The sequence below is a fragment of the Caretta caretta genome, chromosome 1 (genome assembly GCF_965140235.1).
Source record: "Caretta caretta isolate rCarCar2 chromosome 1, rCarCar1.hap1, whole genome shotgun sequence".
In the NCBI taxonomy this organism is placed as follows: domain Eukaryota; kingdom Metazoa; phylum Chordata; order Testudines; family Cheloniidae; genus Caretta; species Caretta caretta.
Window position 1 is genome coordinate 142,022,683 of NC_134206.1, and position 12,762 is coordinate 142,035,444.

General features: G+C 42.5%; 1 protein-coding gene and 1 long non-coding RNA gene across 4 annotated transcripts in view; one reads left to right on the forward strand and one right to left on the reverse strand.

Annotated features, from left to right (window-relative positions):
• Positions 1–790: 790 nt before the first annotated feature.
• LOC125642106 (uncharacterized) lies at positions 791–5,415 on the reverse strand. The gene is made up of 2 exons (XR_007358271.2): positions 4,345–5,415; positions 791–2,673 (listed from the first exon to the last, which is right to left on the reverse strand). It is a non-coding gene; the product is annotated as an uncharacterized LOC125642106 (long non-coding RNA).
• A 513-nt stretch (positions 5,416–5,928) lies between these two features.
• CNKSR2 (connector enhancer of kinase suppressor of Ras 2) overlaps positions 5,929–12,762 on the forward strand; it is a 376,791-nt gene continuing 369,957 nt past the window's right edge. For all 3 annotated transcript variants that reach the window (XM_048862811.2, XM_048862821.2, XM_048862830.2), the window contains exon 1: positions 5,929–6,134. In XM_048862811.2, the coding sequence (XP_048718768.1) occupies positions 6,071–6,134 (64 nt within the window). In that variant the 5' untranslated portion in view covers positions 5,929–6,070. The remainder of the gene's footprint in view (positions 6,135–12,762) is intronic.

Below are 12,762 nucleotides of genomic sequence, written 5' to 3' on the forward strand. Positions count from 1 at the left end.
TGCATCCGATGAAGTGAGCTGTAGCTCATGAAAGCTCATGCTCAAATAAATTGGTTAGTCTCTAAGGTGCCACAAGTACTCCTTTTCTTAATGCACTTAGAGCATTTTGTGTGGGGACACACACAGTCGACTATATAAAAACGATTTCTAAAAAACTGACTTCTATAAATTTGACCTAATTTCGTAGTGTAGACATACCCTTAACTCCATATGGAAAGGGATTAGTAATTGATACATATTGGTACAAAAACAAGTATAACCATGGAAAAGAATAATCCTCCGCCCTCCCCCTCCTGTCTTTGCAGGTATGACTGGGTGAAATTGTATGGCCTGTGTTATAGAGAAGGTCAGGCTTAGATGTTCACAGTTGTCCTTTCTGATCCTAAAATTTATTAAACCTGTTTATTTCCTTATACAGCCAGTAATGGAGCAAGTCCCAGTGCACAATTTACTTGATTGCCCCTGTTTAAGAGATGTGATGGGACTCAAACTGTATATAAAACAGATTCAAAGGCAGGGTTTCTTTTTTGTTTAATGAAGAAACCTAATTAAAATGATAGGTATTTCTTGGGGAAATACTCAGGTCATTCATTTTTAAATCCTTTTAAAAACAATGATCTTTTGTTTTATGAAAGGTGTTTGAAGTCTTTGAATTTTTACCCCTTGGCCACCTTTCTCATCTAAGTGCCTTAAGTGAGTCCTGAGTGGTTTAAATGATTAAACATCCTTTGGGGGATTATGATTTGTATTTCTGATTACACAATAAATATATCAAGTAGTTATTACACAATCAAGATTAAAATGTTTAATCCTCAAAAATTAGTTCATATCATATTAAGTGATCATGGATTTAAGACATATCCAAAGGGTAAGATGACATTTGTCATTAAAATAATACTTTAAAATACATTGAAGGAGGAAAAGATGAATTGAGTGGTGAGGGGATGGGGAGGAAAGAGAAGAACTGAACGTAGGCCAAGAATTAAATCAGAAATGTCACTGACCAGTTGGACCTCTTTACTTTGGGGTAGACTCTGCTCCTCAGTACTTGTACTGAGTGGTAGCTTACTACACAAATAGTCCCATGTGCACCATCAATTTGGTAGCAGATTTCAGTATTGTTACTCATGCTAGTCCTACTAAACTTGGGGTGCTACCCAACCTAAGGACATCAGAATCTGACCCATAAACTTTGCAGAATAAGCTATCACTCAGTGCAGGTATGGATGGCAGAATCAGGTTCTCAAAGACATTTGGAGGAAAGAGAATAAGAAATGTATTTCTTGAAGTAAATTCCTAACTGAATCTTGCCAAAACATGGGCAAGCTTTCCTTGCTTGAAAGAAATACTACACTTTTCACATACTTCCTCTGGGTATGTTTAATAGCCCCAAAATAGGCAAATTAGCTGGGATCTATCTCCATTAGCCTTATTACTCCATCTCTTAGAATAACTTATTTCTGTTGCTGGAATCTGAAACAATATCTTTGGAAGAACAAGTTCCTTCTCTTACTCCAGGGAAATATTTTAACTTGTCATTGAACAAGGTGCAGGGCTTATATACCCCATCAGCGTTCTCTGAAATTTCTGGGAAATCCACATATATTCAGCAATCCATCACTGAGAGCCAGTGTGCAGATTGGCCCCATGTAAATAATACAGATGCTCAGTGACAGCCTCTTGATTTGTATTGCTTCACTCAGGAAAAATAAAAATAAAATAAAATAAAATTAAGGTATAAAAAGTGAAGGATAATTTACACTCCAGCAGATAAAAACTGAGAGAGTGTTTGTCTAAAGAGTTACTAAGGTGCTGAACAGACCAGCCATGCAGTGCCTATCCAGAGCCTAATTCTGTCACCCTAAAGCTGAGTGTCACATTGGTCCAGTAGGTCTAAAGAGTACCTTAATTCTCTTTTGCATCATTATTGTTATTATTAATCATTTGTATTGCAGTAGCACCTAAAACACCAGTCAAGCATCAGGGGACCATTGTGCTGAGCACTCTATGAACACAACAAAAGACTGCCCCTTCTTCAGACATCTTACATTCTATAGCCTCAATCCTAACAAAAACTTCTATTTTACTACTGAAATTTACTACTGGAAGTAGTCCCATTGAAGTCACTTGTGGTAGTAAAATTAAGCATGTACATAAGTGTTTGCCGCATCAGGGCCTAAGCTAGGGTAACCAGACAGCAAGTGTGAAAAATCGGGACGGGGGTGTGGGGTAATAGGCGCCTATAGAAGAAAATGCCCCAAATATCGGGACTGTCCCTATCTGGTCACCCTAGCCTAAGCAGACATATCCTCTGCTTTTGACATAAGACTTGTAATACAGCATTAAATAAATTTCTCTTCTCCCCCCCCCCGCCATTTTTATTTAACAACAGATTTACTTTTATCTTTATTTTCACTGCTCTAAAAGTGGAAAATTTAATTGACATGTGTGACTGCACAAATACAAATTTAGACACTTTTAAAAATACATGTTAACATTTTAAAGTATTGTGTGTATCAGGTCAGTTGCAGTGGATGAGTTAGTACAAAAACTAGGATTATACAATCTGCACTTGAATGGATCCTTGCACCTGGGCAGAATCCCATTGAAGAGGGCTCTGAACAGGCAAAAAGATGGTGCATGTAGATTGGATTGCAGGGTCAGGACCATTGCCTGGAAAGGAAAAGCATCAAAAATAATTTGATTGAGATATTTAAGATTGGGAAAGTCACTGTAAAAGTCATCAGTCTCACCTTTTGACTCCTTACCCTAGCAAGAGAACAAGAATAAAATCAACTGAGCAATGAATTTAGAACAATTTTTGAAAAAAATACCATTTTTGCAGCACATTCTCAGGCCGAAGAATTTGCTGCTTCAGTAGGTCATCAGGTTAAATACTATTACTGGATAATTTTATCACTCATAATGGGCCAAATCTTTCTCCTTTAATCCATGCATGTAGTTCTATTGACTTCACTAAAAATACTTACTTGTTTGCGAAAGATACCAGGATTTAACTGAATAGTGGTATGATAGCTGTACCAGATAAAATAACAAATATAATCAAGTCGTTTGCTTCAGAGCATATGCTGTTTACTTAAGAGGTTAGTAAGGAAGGATTTTCCATTCACCATTTCATAATTAGGTCAGAGCAGTTTCAAGCAACAGATACTGACTGCTGCTAGAGGTAAAGGGTCAGAGATGGACCTATTGTCTTCTCCAATGTTGCAAATCTTTTGCCCAGTGTAACTGTAGTTTATTCTGCAAGTATACATTATAGGACTCTTACGTGTGGGTATTGAGAAAATGGGCAGAAAAGCTGCAGAAAAAATGTGAAATATTTGAACTTGTATTAGTTTTTGAACTCTTCTTCACCAAGCATGCAAATGATTGCCCCTCTCCTCAGCCACAATGTTGTAAATTATACATTAGTGGTATGAATTACAAGCCATGTTTCTGTCTGGACTGAACTTGGATATCCATTTCTAAGTCTTTCAGAATAAAAGTTGCTAATAGAAACCATTCTTAACAATAGCAATAGCCTATGGTTTCCTTTAATTTTGTAAGGATTTGCATCTTTTGACCCTTTCAGAGGGGAAATTGACTAAAATCAAACTTTGCAGATGGAATCCTGAGATTCAGAAAACAATATCTTTGGAAGAACAAGTTCCTTCTCTTACTCCAGGGAAAGATTTTAACTTGTCATTGAACAAGGTGCAGGGCTTATATAAGGTGCAGGGCTTATATATATATGCAGTCAAGTAATGATGTCAGAATCTCATCCCTCATTAAAAAAGAGTTTCTAGATCTGTTAATTACAAAGAAACCTTGAAAGTGACCTGAGTATAATGAAATCAGCACTGTTATGAGCAGGACTAGGTTGCCCCCTGGCTAGCTGGAGGGAGGGGACCGCTTCTGCTGCTCCCAACTCTCCTGAGGGGGGACCTCTTCTGTAATCTCTGCCATTCTCTAGAGGAGGAGACCCAAGATGTCATGCCTATCTCTCTGTGTGGGAGAGCCCTCTGCTGTCACCCCACCACTCACAAAGGTAGGGGACCTAGCTGCCACTGCTCCTTGCCAGATGGGCGTTCTCTCTACAGCTCACTCTCTCACTCTTTTGGTCTCCCCCTTACTCTCCAGAGTGAGGGGGAAGACTCAGTGGTGGAAAGTAGGCAATAATAAATATGGGATATGGAATGAATGAGGAGGGAGAGAAAATGAATGTGTAGATGGAATGAGGGAGGGATAGAGTAAGAGTAGGAGAGTCTTCACTCAGAGATGTCACATTTCAGTGTGGGTAGCCATTGGTTCTGCACACAGCCAAGAAGGAATGCTGGTCCTCACCTCACCCCTTGGTATAAGAATGGTTGGGAGAGTTACTATCTCCTTGGAGATGGGGTTCCTGCATATGGGTTGATTAGGAGAAGCACACCTACATCACATTGGTAGAGGTCTCTTGCTGCTGCCATCCCATCCTGGTTTTGTTTGGGTGGTGCTGGGTACATAGGGAGTCCTGCAGTCAGGTGGGGGGAGGATGAGTCCTTTCTCCTCTTGGATGGACCCAAGATCACCTGGAGACAAGGAGTAGGGAGGAGACCAGGGGTGGCCTAGCCTACTCAAAAGGAAATGGTGGTAGACCCCACCCCACCCCAGAAGATTGCATTTGAGGACCAGCACCCCAGGTGGTGCGATGGTGTGGAGTTCAAGGCTATGGCAGGGATCGGACTAAAGGGAGCCCATATGGCGGTGAGTCTGGGGATTGCCTTAATCTGACCCTGATTCTGCCAATTTTACTCACATCGAACAATCCCTTACTACACCAGTAATCTCATTAAAACCAGTGGAATAGTGGCGGAAATGAGCATTACTCAGCTGGAGTAAAGTCTGCAGAAGTGGGCTGAGTCTTAATAAATCACAACTATCTGAAGTTAAATCATCCATCCTTGTATAGGCGTAGCGGGTGAATTACGTGTTGACTATGCATGAAGGAGCAAAACCACCATCCACTTGACGTCCCAGTCACTCTGCTAGTCCAATCATGTGGATTTTAGGTATTTGAATAGATTAAAAATCACAGCCATTTTCCAGCAGGGCTTTTCTCAGCAATTACCTCCCGGAGCCCACTCAGAAACGCTTTCAAAAGGAACACGATGCCTCCCGGCTTGATTTCCTCCTCCACCTCCTCCTGATGCATCAGCAGCTCCTGCTACTTCCCCCTCCCCGCGAAAGACGGGGGTTTGCCTTTCAGCTAAGCAGACGCTCGAGCAAAGCCGGCGCCTCGCGCTCAGAAGTTGGACTCGTGGAAACAGGTGCCCTGCGCGGCCGCCTCCCGCGCCTTTCGCTCGGCAGCGCCCCGGCTCCCACCTCTGCCGCCCCCAGCGCCGGCCCGGGCGGGGAGGGCGCGCGCGCTGCGCCGGGGACTGGGGCAGCGCGGGTGCAGCTCGCCCCACGCGCGTGAGAGTCCGCCTTCCCCCGGCGGCGGCTGGCGCCTCGTGCAGCAGCATCTCCCCAGCGCGGAGCCGGGCGGCTTCGCCTTTTCCTTCAGCTATTTGCAGCTCGTCATTTCCGCCAGGCTCCCGGCCGTGCGGGAGAAAGAGGCAAGCGTGGAGCTCGGGGAGCTGCCGTGAGGGCGGGGGGAGAGCGTGGCTGAGCCCCAGCCCCGCGGTTGCCTGGTTAGCCGCTCACGCCCTCTGCCTTCGGAGCAGTCCGGGGATCGCTCGGGAGCAGCGGGGGCGGGAGGCCCGAGGCGACGGAGCGTGCAGCAGCTTCCACCCTCCCCGCTCCCCGCCGAGCCAGCAACATGAATTGAAACCCCGAGAGAGAGGCAGAGGCAGAGCCGGCGAGCGGGAGAGGCGCGCGGGGCTGTGGTGGCGTCCCCTCCACTGGCGGGCTCCGGCGCAGAGGCTGGGCTGCGAGCGGGCTCTTGGAAAACCTGCTACAGCAGAAAGCAGCCTCCAGCTTTCTCCCGCCTCCCCCCCATCGCCACCGCCTCCCACTGCTCGGCTGCCCGGGAGGACGAGGGGAGTGGGGCAGCGCTTCTCCGCCCGCCCAAGCAGCGGCCAGGTCCCCGATGGCTCTCATCATGGAACCCGTGAGTAAATGGTCTCCGAGTCAAGTGGTGGACTGGATGAAAGGTAACTAGCGTGGCCAGGCTGTGTGGTATCCCCGGGGTCTCTATCCCCCCTGCTCCCTCCCCCCTTGCTATGGGCTCGGCAGCCTTCCCTGCATTGGTGTGTCCGAGCTCGTGTAATCTGGGTGTCACGCACGTTTGTTTTATCCCGCCCCCCCCCCCCCCCCCCCAAGCGAGCTGGTGGCGTGTGGTGCGATGGCTGAGAAATAACCTGCCCCCGGGTCCGCAGCCCGGGAGGGCAGGATCCGTGTCCCGCGCAGTCTGCTACGCTCGAGACTTTAACTGAACCTGGATGGACACTTCTTAGCGCCCTTCCGTGCCGCTGCCCCTCCGCCGCCAGGTTGCTGCTGCTGCTCTCCGTGGGCAGATGCCAGCTCTGGGGCTGGAGAGGCACCGAGTGCTCCCTCTGACCCCGCTGCTGCCCCGGTGTGCTCGGCAGGGGTCCCCGCACTCGGCCGCCACGGCGCTGCTGGGAGAGAGCCTGGTTCATAGCGATCAAGTTCTCTCCGTCTCATCCTCATCGTCCCCTGTCAGCAGGCAGGTGTTTGATCCGCCACCGCCAGCCGCCTTCTTCCCCGCCCAGCCTCTTCTTTCCACCCCTGGAGCGGCCAGGGGACTTGCCTGGCCCGCGGGACGGGCCCTTCCCACCCCTCCGCTCTGGAGCTGCCGCGGTGGTTCGCTGCTGCGCTGCCCTTCACAACTTCTGCCGCCCGGCCCAGCCCGTCTGAGCGCGGGATCGCCAGAGCTGCCCCCTGGTCCTCCCCACGCGCCGGCCCGGCTTGCTGGTCCTCGCGAGGAGGCTGGTTTCCGCTGTGGGGCGCGGGGCTTGGCATGTTTGGCGTTACTGGCTGAGGGCGGTTGGTTCCCTTTCCTCTCCCTGTACAGCCAGAGCGATCGGGCGCCTCCAGCCCTGGCTGCCGGTGGAGTATTTGTTTATAGGGGGCCGGTATATGGTGGCTGTACAGCCGGAGAGCGCAACAGTTCCCTTGTCCCTCTCCCCGCACAATTCCATCCATTTACATCAGTAGGGACGCTAGGTCCTTCCAGTCTTTTAAGGCGGCTTCCCCGCCCCCCTTTTTTTATTGAGACTGAATGTCATTTGCACCCTTCTTTCCTCATTATAAGGCTCTTATATATGTTGTAACGCTGCCTGACGCCTCAATCCACTACCTTTGTAGCGCGCATAGTATTTGCCAGCTCAATGATGGTTGTATGGGAATGGAAGGAGTATGGTTGAACCCCCCCCCCCCACCGATGATGTATTTCATACACTGTAATTCACATGCTTTAAGATTCAGTACCTATGTTCAGGAGGAAACCGGGTGGATTGTTTTAAAAATTAACTCCCGGTACTTGAGCATGAAAATGAAGCTTTTTTAAAAAAAATAGATTAGCTGGTCCAATTAAAAAAAACACATTACACATTTGAGCTCAGGCAGTTCTTGACAGATGGGATATGAAATGACTCATATAATAAAAGTTTAACATAATGTCTAATGTTAGTTAATAGAGATGACTGATTTAATCATTGTATTTTGTCTTCAGAGGATTAAAACTTTAAGCAAGATCTACCATATGTGAGAGATGTAATCGGTATATTTTTAGTCAGGGTTTCATCTCTTGTGAGCACCATAAAAAGCTCCCCCCTTGGAAATCAATATATTGTTATAAATTGTATTTCATTGTATAAAACAATGCCTATCTCAACCCTAGATTCCAGCAAAAGTTTTAAAGCTTTCTGGTCGTGATCTAAGATGCATTATTTACATTGACCTGGAACTCTTTATTGAACCGTTCCGTATTTATTCACCCCACAGCTCAAGCCCTTAAAAACAAATCTTATCCAGATAGGAATTGAGCTTTGACATGTTTTCATATTATCTTATATACAGATACAGTTTTAAAACTCTAATTTAAAAACCAGAATGTTTAGTATCTTTAATCTAGGCTGCAGCTGTGATTTGAATAAATCACATCTAGTATTATATATCCTTTAATAAAGACAGCACAACTGGATGAATATGACTTTTGAACAACTGCTACATTGTGGGAGTTCTTCATAGCATGTTGCACCCTACTAATGTAACAGCGTCATCATCCTTAAAATTTGAGGCACATAGCATATGTTTTCAGTTATTCCACCCTGGCATTTATAGCCATAAACAGAGTTATAATGTTCATTAACACTCACATTTCTTGCTGCTGCAGAAGTCCTCTCCATCCACAGAATTTAAAAACAAACCAACAAACATAACATGGTCATTCATCTTCTAAGAAATTACAGAGTAACCAAATTTTACAAAGCCATTGAAACAGGCTGAAAGTTGTCAATATTGATAGTATGTACCTTGTAACTGTAAAATATTTCATGAGAAGTATTAATTTAAATATTCAAGTCCAATAAAAGTAAAAGATTACAGAATATTTGGGAGCTTTCTCAATTGATGCCTTAGAATAGGGTGGACAAATGTAAACTTCCTCCACTATTGATTTTTAAACAAGTTATAGTCTCTCCCTTCTTGGCTTAATAGATTTGGGAAGAGAGGGTCTTAGTCTATTTGTAGCTATATCATATTTTCTAGTCCTGCCCTAGAAATGTAATAACATGCCAACAAATTTTTCTAAACATTTTTTGGTAAGATGTATTCATTATATATTTTTCCTGAAAATACTGCACCTATGTAAAATCAGTCATTAAAATAATTTCAGCTTGTTTATGATTACTCTAATAAGATCTAGTATTCAAAATTATATCACTATTTAAATACTTGTATCCTGAAACCTATGTCTAGAGATCACTATCATCTGTCTGAAAAAAAAATACATGCAAGCTTATCAAAGAAAAATGGTTAACACAAATTATGCTTGAATTTTACATTGCAAAACTTGATTTTAAATGTATCTAAACTAAAAATTTAGTTTGGCTTTAGTTGGTCTTGTCTACACTTACTGGAGGATTGATGCTGCAGCGGTCGATTTAGCAGGTCTACTGAAGACCCGCTAAATTGACCATCAGTCGCTCTCCCGTCGACTCCTGTACACCACCGGATCAAGAAGAGTAAGGGGAGTCGATGGGAGAGCATCTCCCGTTGACATCGCGTAGTGTGGACCCCATGGTAAGTAGATCTAAACTATCTTGATTTGAGTTACACTATTCACGTAACTCAAATTACATAGCTTAGATCAACTTTTCCCTTTAGTGTAGACAAGGCCTTAGCAACGAAACTGCAGTAGCAGAGCAAGTAATACTGATGACATACTTAAAGGTTTTAAAGTAATGTTAAAGTGTTTTTAATCTTTGTAGGAATGAAATGAAAATTCAGATTACTCAAGGAGGTGGCGGTGAAATAATTTCCTTAAAAAAGGATAGAATGGCCTCTTGAGTGTTCATATTAAAGGAATGTAGGAAACAATTGTGGAGTTTTCTAGTGCATGGAAGTGTGCAGATTGAAGGGGTGGTGATACTGCCACGTTATGCAAGTAACCTCATCCTCAGTGAACAGACATACAGCACTTCTAACCTTCCCTTTCTTTCTCTTTGTACTTGGCACCGAAGGTGAAAGCTCACGTTCATTGCATCTCATTATGAAAGAAGCTTCAGCATTTGACTAGAACTCTCTTAGCAGAAAAATGTAGATAATTACATAATTTTATAACTCTTTGGTTTAGAAATTAGCAACATAAATAGTGGTGTGGTGTACTGTACTTGGTGAATAATGACATGCAAATGTTTGGAAATACTGTAATGGAAAAGGTTAAGTGGAAGTGGTCACAGTGATTTCACCCCCATCATTACTGTTCTAAAGTATTGCAATTTTTTACAAATTATCTGATGGTGACATTTGATATCACTTCAATCACTTTTTGTTTTCCTAATGCTTTTAAACATTTATTACTAACAGTATTACAGAAAGTCTCAAGTAAATAGCGTATTCATATACTTAATAGATACTAATTTGTATCTATAAAAAGATAAAGAAATAAAGTGTGTAATTAGTACATCTGTCTTATTTCATTAGAACTTCAGTGGAATGCTGAGGAAAATGCATTAAGGATCTTCATAATAATGGCTATCAGTCCTGGTTTGCATCCATTGCACTGAATCTTCGTTATTAGAAATCAAGTGCTGTTTGAATGTTTTTTAGAAATTGGGTTATTTTGTTAAACTGTAAACAAGCTTGCTTTACATAGGTGTTCCCTTATAGAATGTGTCTGCTAAGGGTAGATGTCTCAACAGAGTACAACAGTTTGTCGAAAAAATTGTTCTTTAGATCAGTTTTCAGTGTTCAAAGCACAAAATCTTTTTAAAAAAAGGAAAAAAAATCCTACTGATTACTGTTATCTGGAAGGTATGTGTGTATGCGTATGTGTGTGTGGGGGGGAATGCAACACTTCAGATGATTGCTTTTGGTATTTATGTGACGATAATCTTACTGGTATAAATTCAACACTTGCAATAAATGGCCCAGTCTGGAATTATTTTTTCAGGCAAAAGAGGGGCATTTTGCTAGAGTAAGGACTAAAGGATTGAGCTCTATATTATAAATGGAGATAAACTAATGTAAGTAAAGCATTATAAGCTCAGAAGCAGTATGTAATATATCTAGACTTCAGGAGGAGATCTGGGTGTGCAAGGAATAGGAATGAAGTCCATGGATATTTCACTGGATAAAAATCTCTTAAAATAAGATTTTAAACTTCTAATGATTCCAGTATACACAATGTGGCCCAATAGTTTTCAAATGATCTATGGATTCCAGTACTGAAATGGACATAGTGGTTATAGAATTGGCTTAGCAGTTAGTTGGTCAATATTCAAATGACCAGTGAAAATCTATAAAAGTAGAAGAATCCATATAAGCTAGTCACAACTCACAATTAAAAAAGGACAAAATGCATTCAGCTTGTGTCAGCATGGATATTTTGCAAACTTTAAAATTAACCCATCTACTATAACTGAACTGACACGGAGCTGTCAGATCAGCAGAAGGATTGGCTTTTTCTCTGTCTCCGACATACAGTATGTTGTCTTGTATGGTGAAGATGGAAGAAAGGAATATTTTAATGTCTTAAAACTGCTTCTTTTTTTTTTGTGCTTTTTCACATGTTTAATGACTATTCTTAAAGGCCCTTCATGGATCACTGAACTAAGTTGGTGTCAATCAACTCCTCTGCCTTTTCCTATGAGGACATATGTGGATTTCACTGAGGAATTGTGAGACATTGACATATTCCATGGATGATTCTTATTGGGAGTCATGGTATGCACTTCTTCGAGAAGTGGAGCTGTCAGATACACTTCAGATTTTTGAAGCGTTGGGGAAATGTTGAGGACAAGATTTATGATTACTCTCCAAACACCAAGATGCACTTTGCGGAATCTTATATTTTTATTAACTATATCCCTTGTAAGAATATTTATAATAGCTGTAGTTTGCTGACAATAGCTTGATTTACTGTGGTTGATATGGTGACTCATTAGTTTTCAAAAAGTGTTAGTTAGTTTTAATCTAATGCTCCCAGTCCCTGTCCACCAAAAAGGATGCCATGCTGGGGAAAAAGTTAATCAGGTTTGAAAAGCTAAATTAAACCATCTAATAAACCTTATACCTTTGTTAACGGTACCCTGTGATATTTTACCAAATGAGCTATCTTAATATCAAAAGAGAACACAGTAGATTAATATTGCCTTGTAGCTTCGCTTGTAGTAAACAGAAACTGAAATCTGATGTGTTGAGTTTCTCTCATGGCTTTTAATGCTATATTTTTTTCCATCCATAATATCTTTTTTAAAGCAGTGCATGTGGGGGGACAAGTAGCATGGAATAAATAAAAGCAGAAAGTAATTAAGAAGATTCTTAATTTTACTGTGTTTAATATTAAATACTGTTAATTTCCTCAGAATAATAATGTTTTTAAGTTAAGTAGAGTGCTACATAGGTTACTGTGTGTGTATATTTCTGATGAGACATCAAAACTGAGTCCCTGTCTATCCTGCATAAAGAGAGATTCCATAGCCCTTTTCATAAGAGCATGGGTTTGTTTGGGTATCACCCTTCCCTCCTGACAGCAGTGCTTTAATTGACAGATGGCTTCCACCCCTCTGGTGGCGGCATTTCAGTGATCTATGTTTTATGCTTAACAATCACCCAGCACTCCTGGCCCAAGAAATTGCAGGGCTGTATGGAAATTCCCTGAAATGGCTCTGGTCTTTCCTTTTAGACCAAACCAGAGTGGTTTCATGGGCAACTGTTCTGCCGAATCTAGAGCCCTCCCCTCCAGAGTTCCACAGGTTTAATCCTTTATCTCGTTATTCAAAATCTATGCTAAGGCTTTGGGAAGGTTATTTAGACAGCATGGGGTGAAGTGCCAGCAGTACAGAGACACAGCTCTTTATCTCATATCTCCCAGCTTTCTTGATACTTGGCACCTTGAGGAAAAACGATGGCTAAATTTGAACTTGGAGAAGACTGGTAGAAAGAGACATGCTCTTTTAAGAATGGTCTGCATCTTTAGGAATTCTTTATCTTTAGGAGTCTTTTAGAATCTTCCTTGTATTTGGATGTCCATAGAGCTATGGTGGCAAAAAATATGCCCCATCCTAGTGAACACAGATATTGCTATGTTGAAAC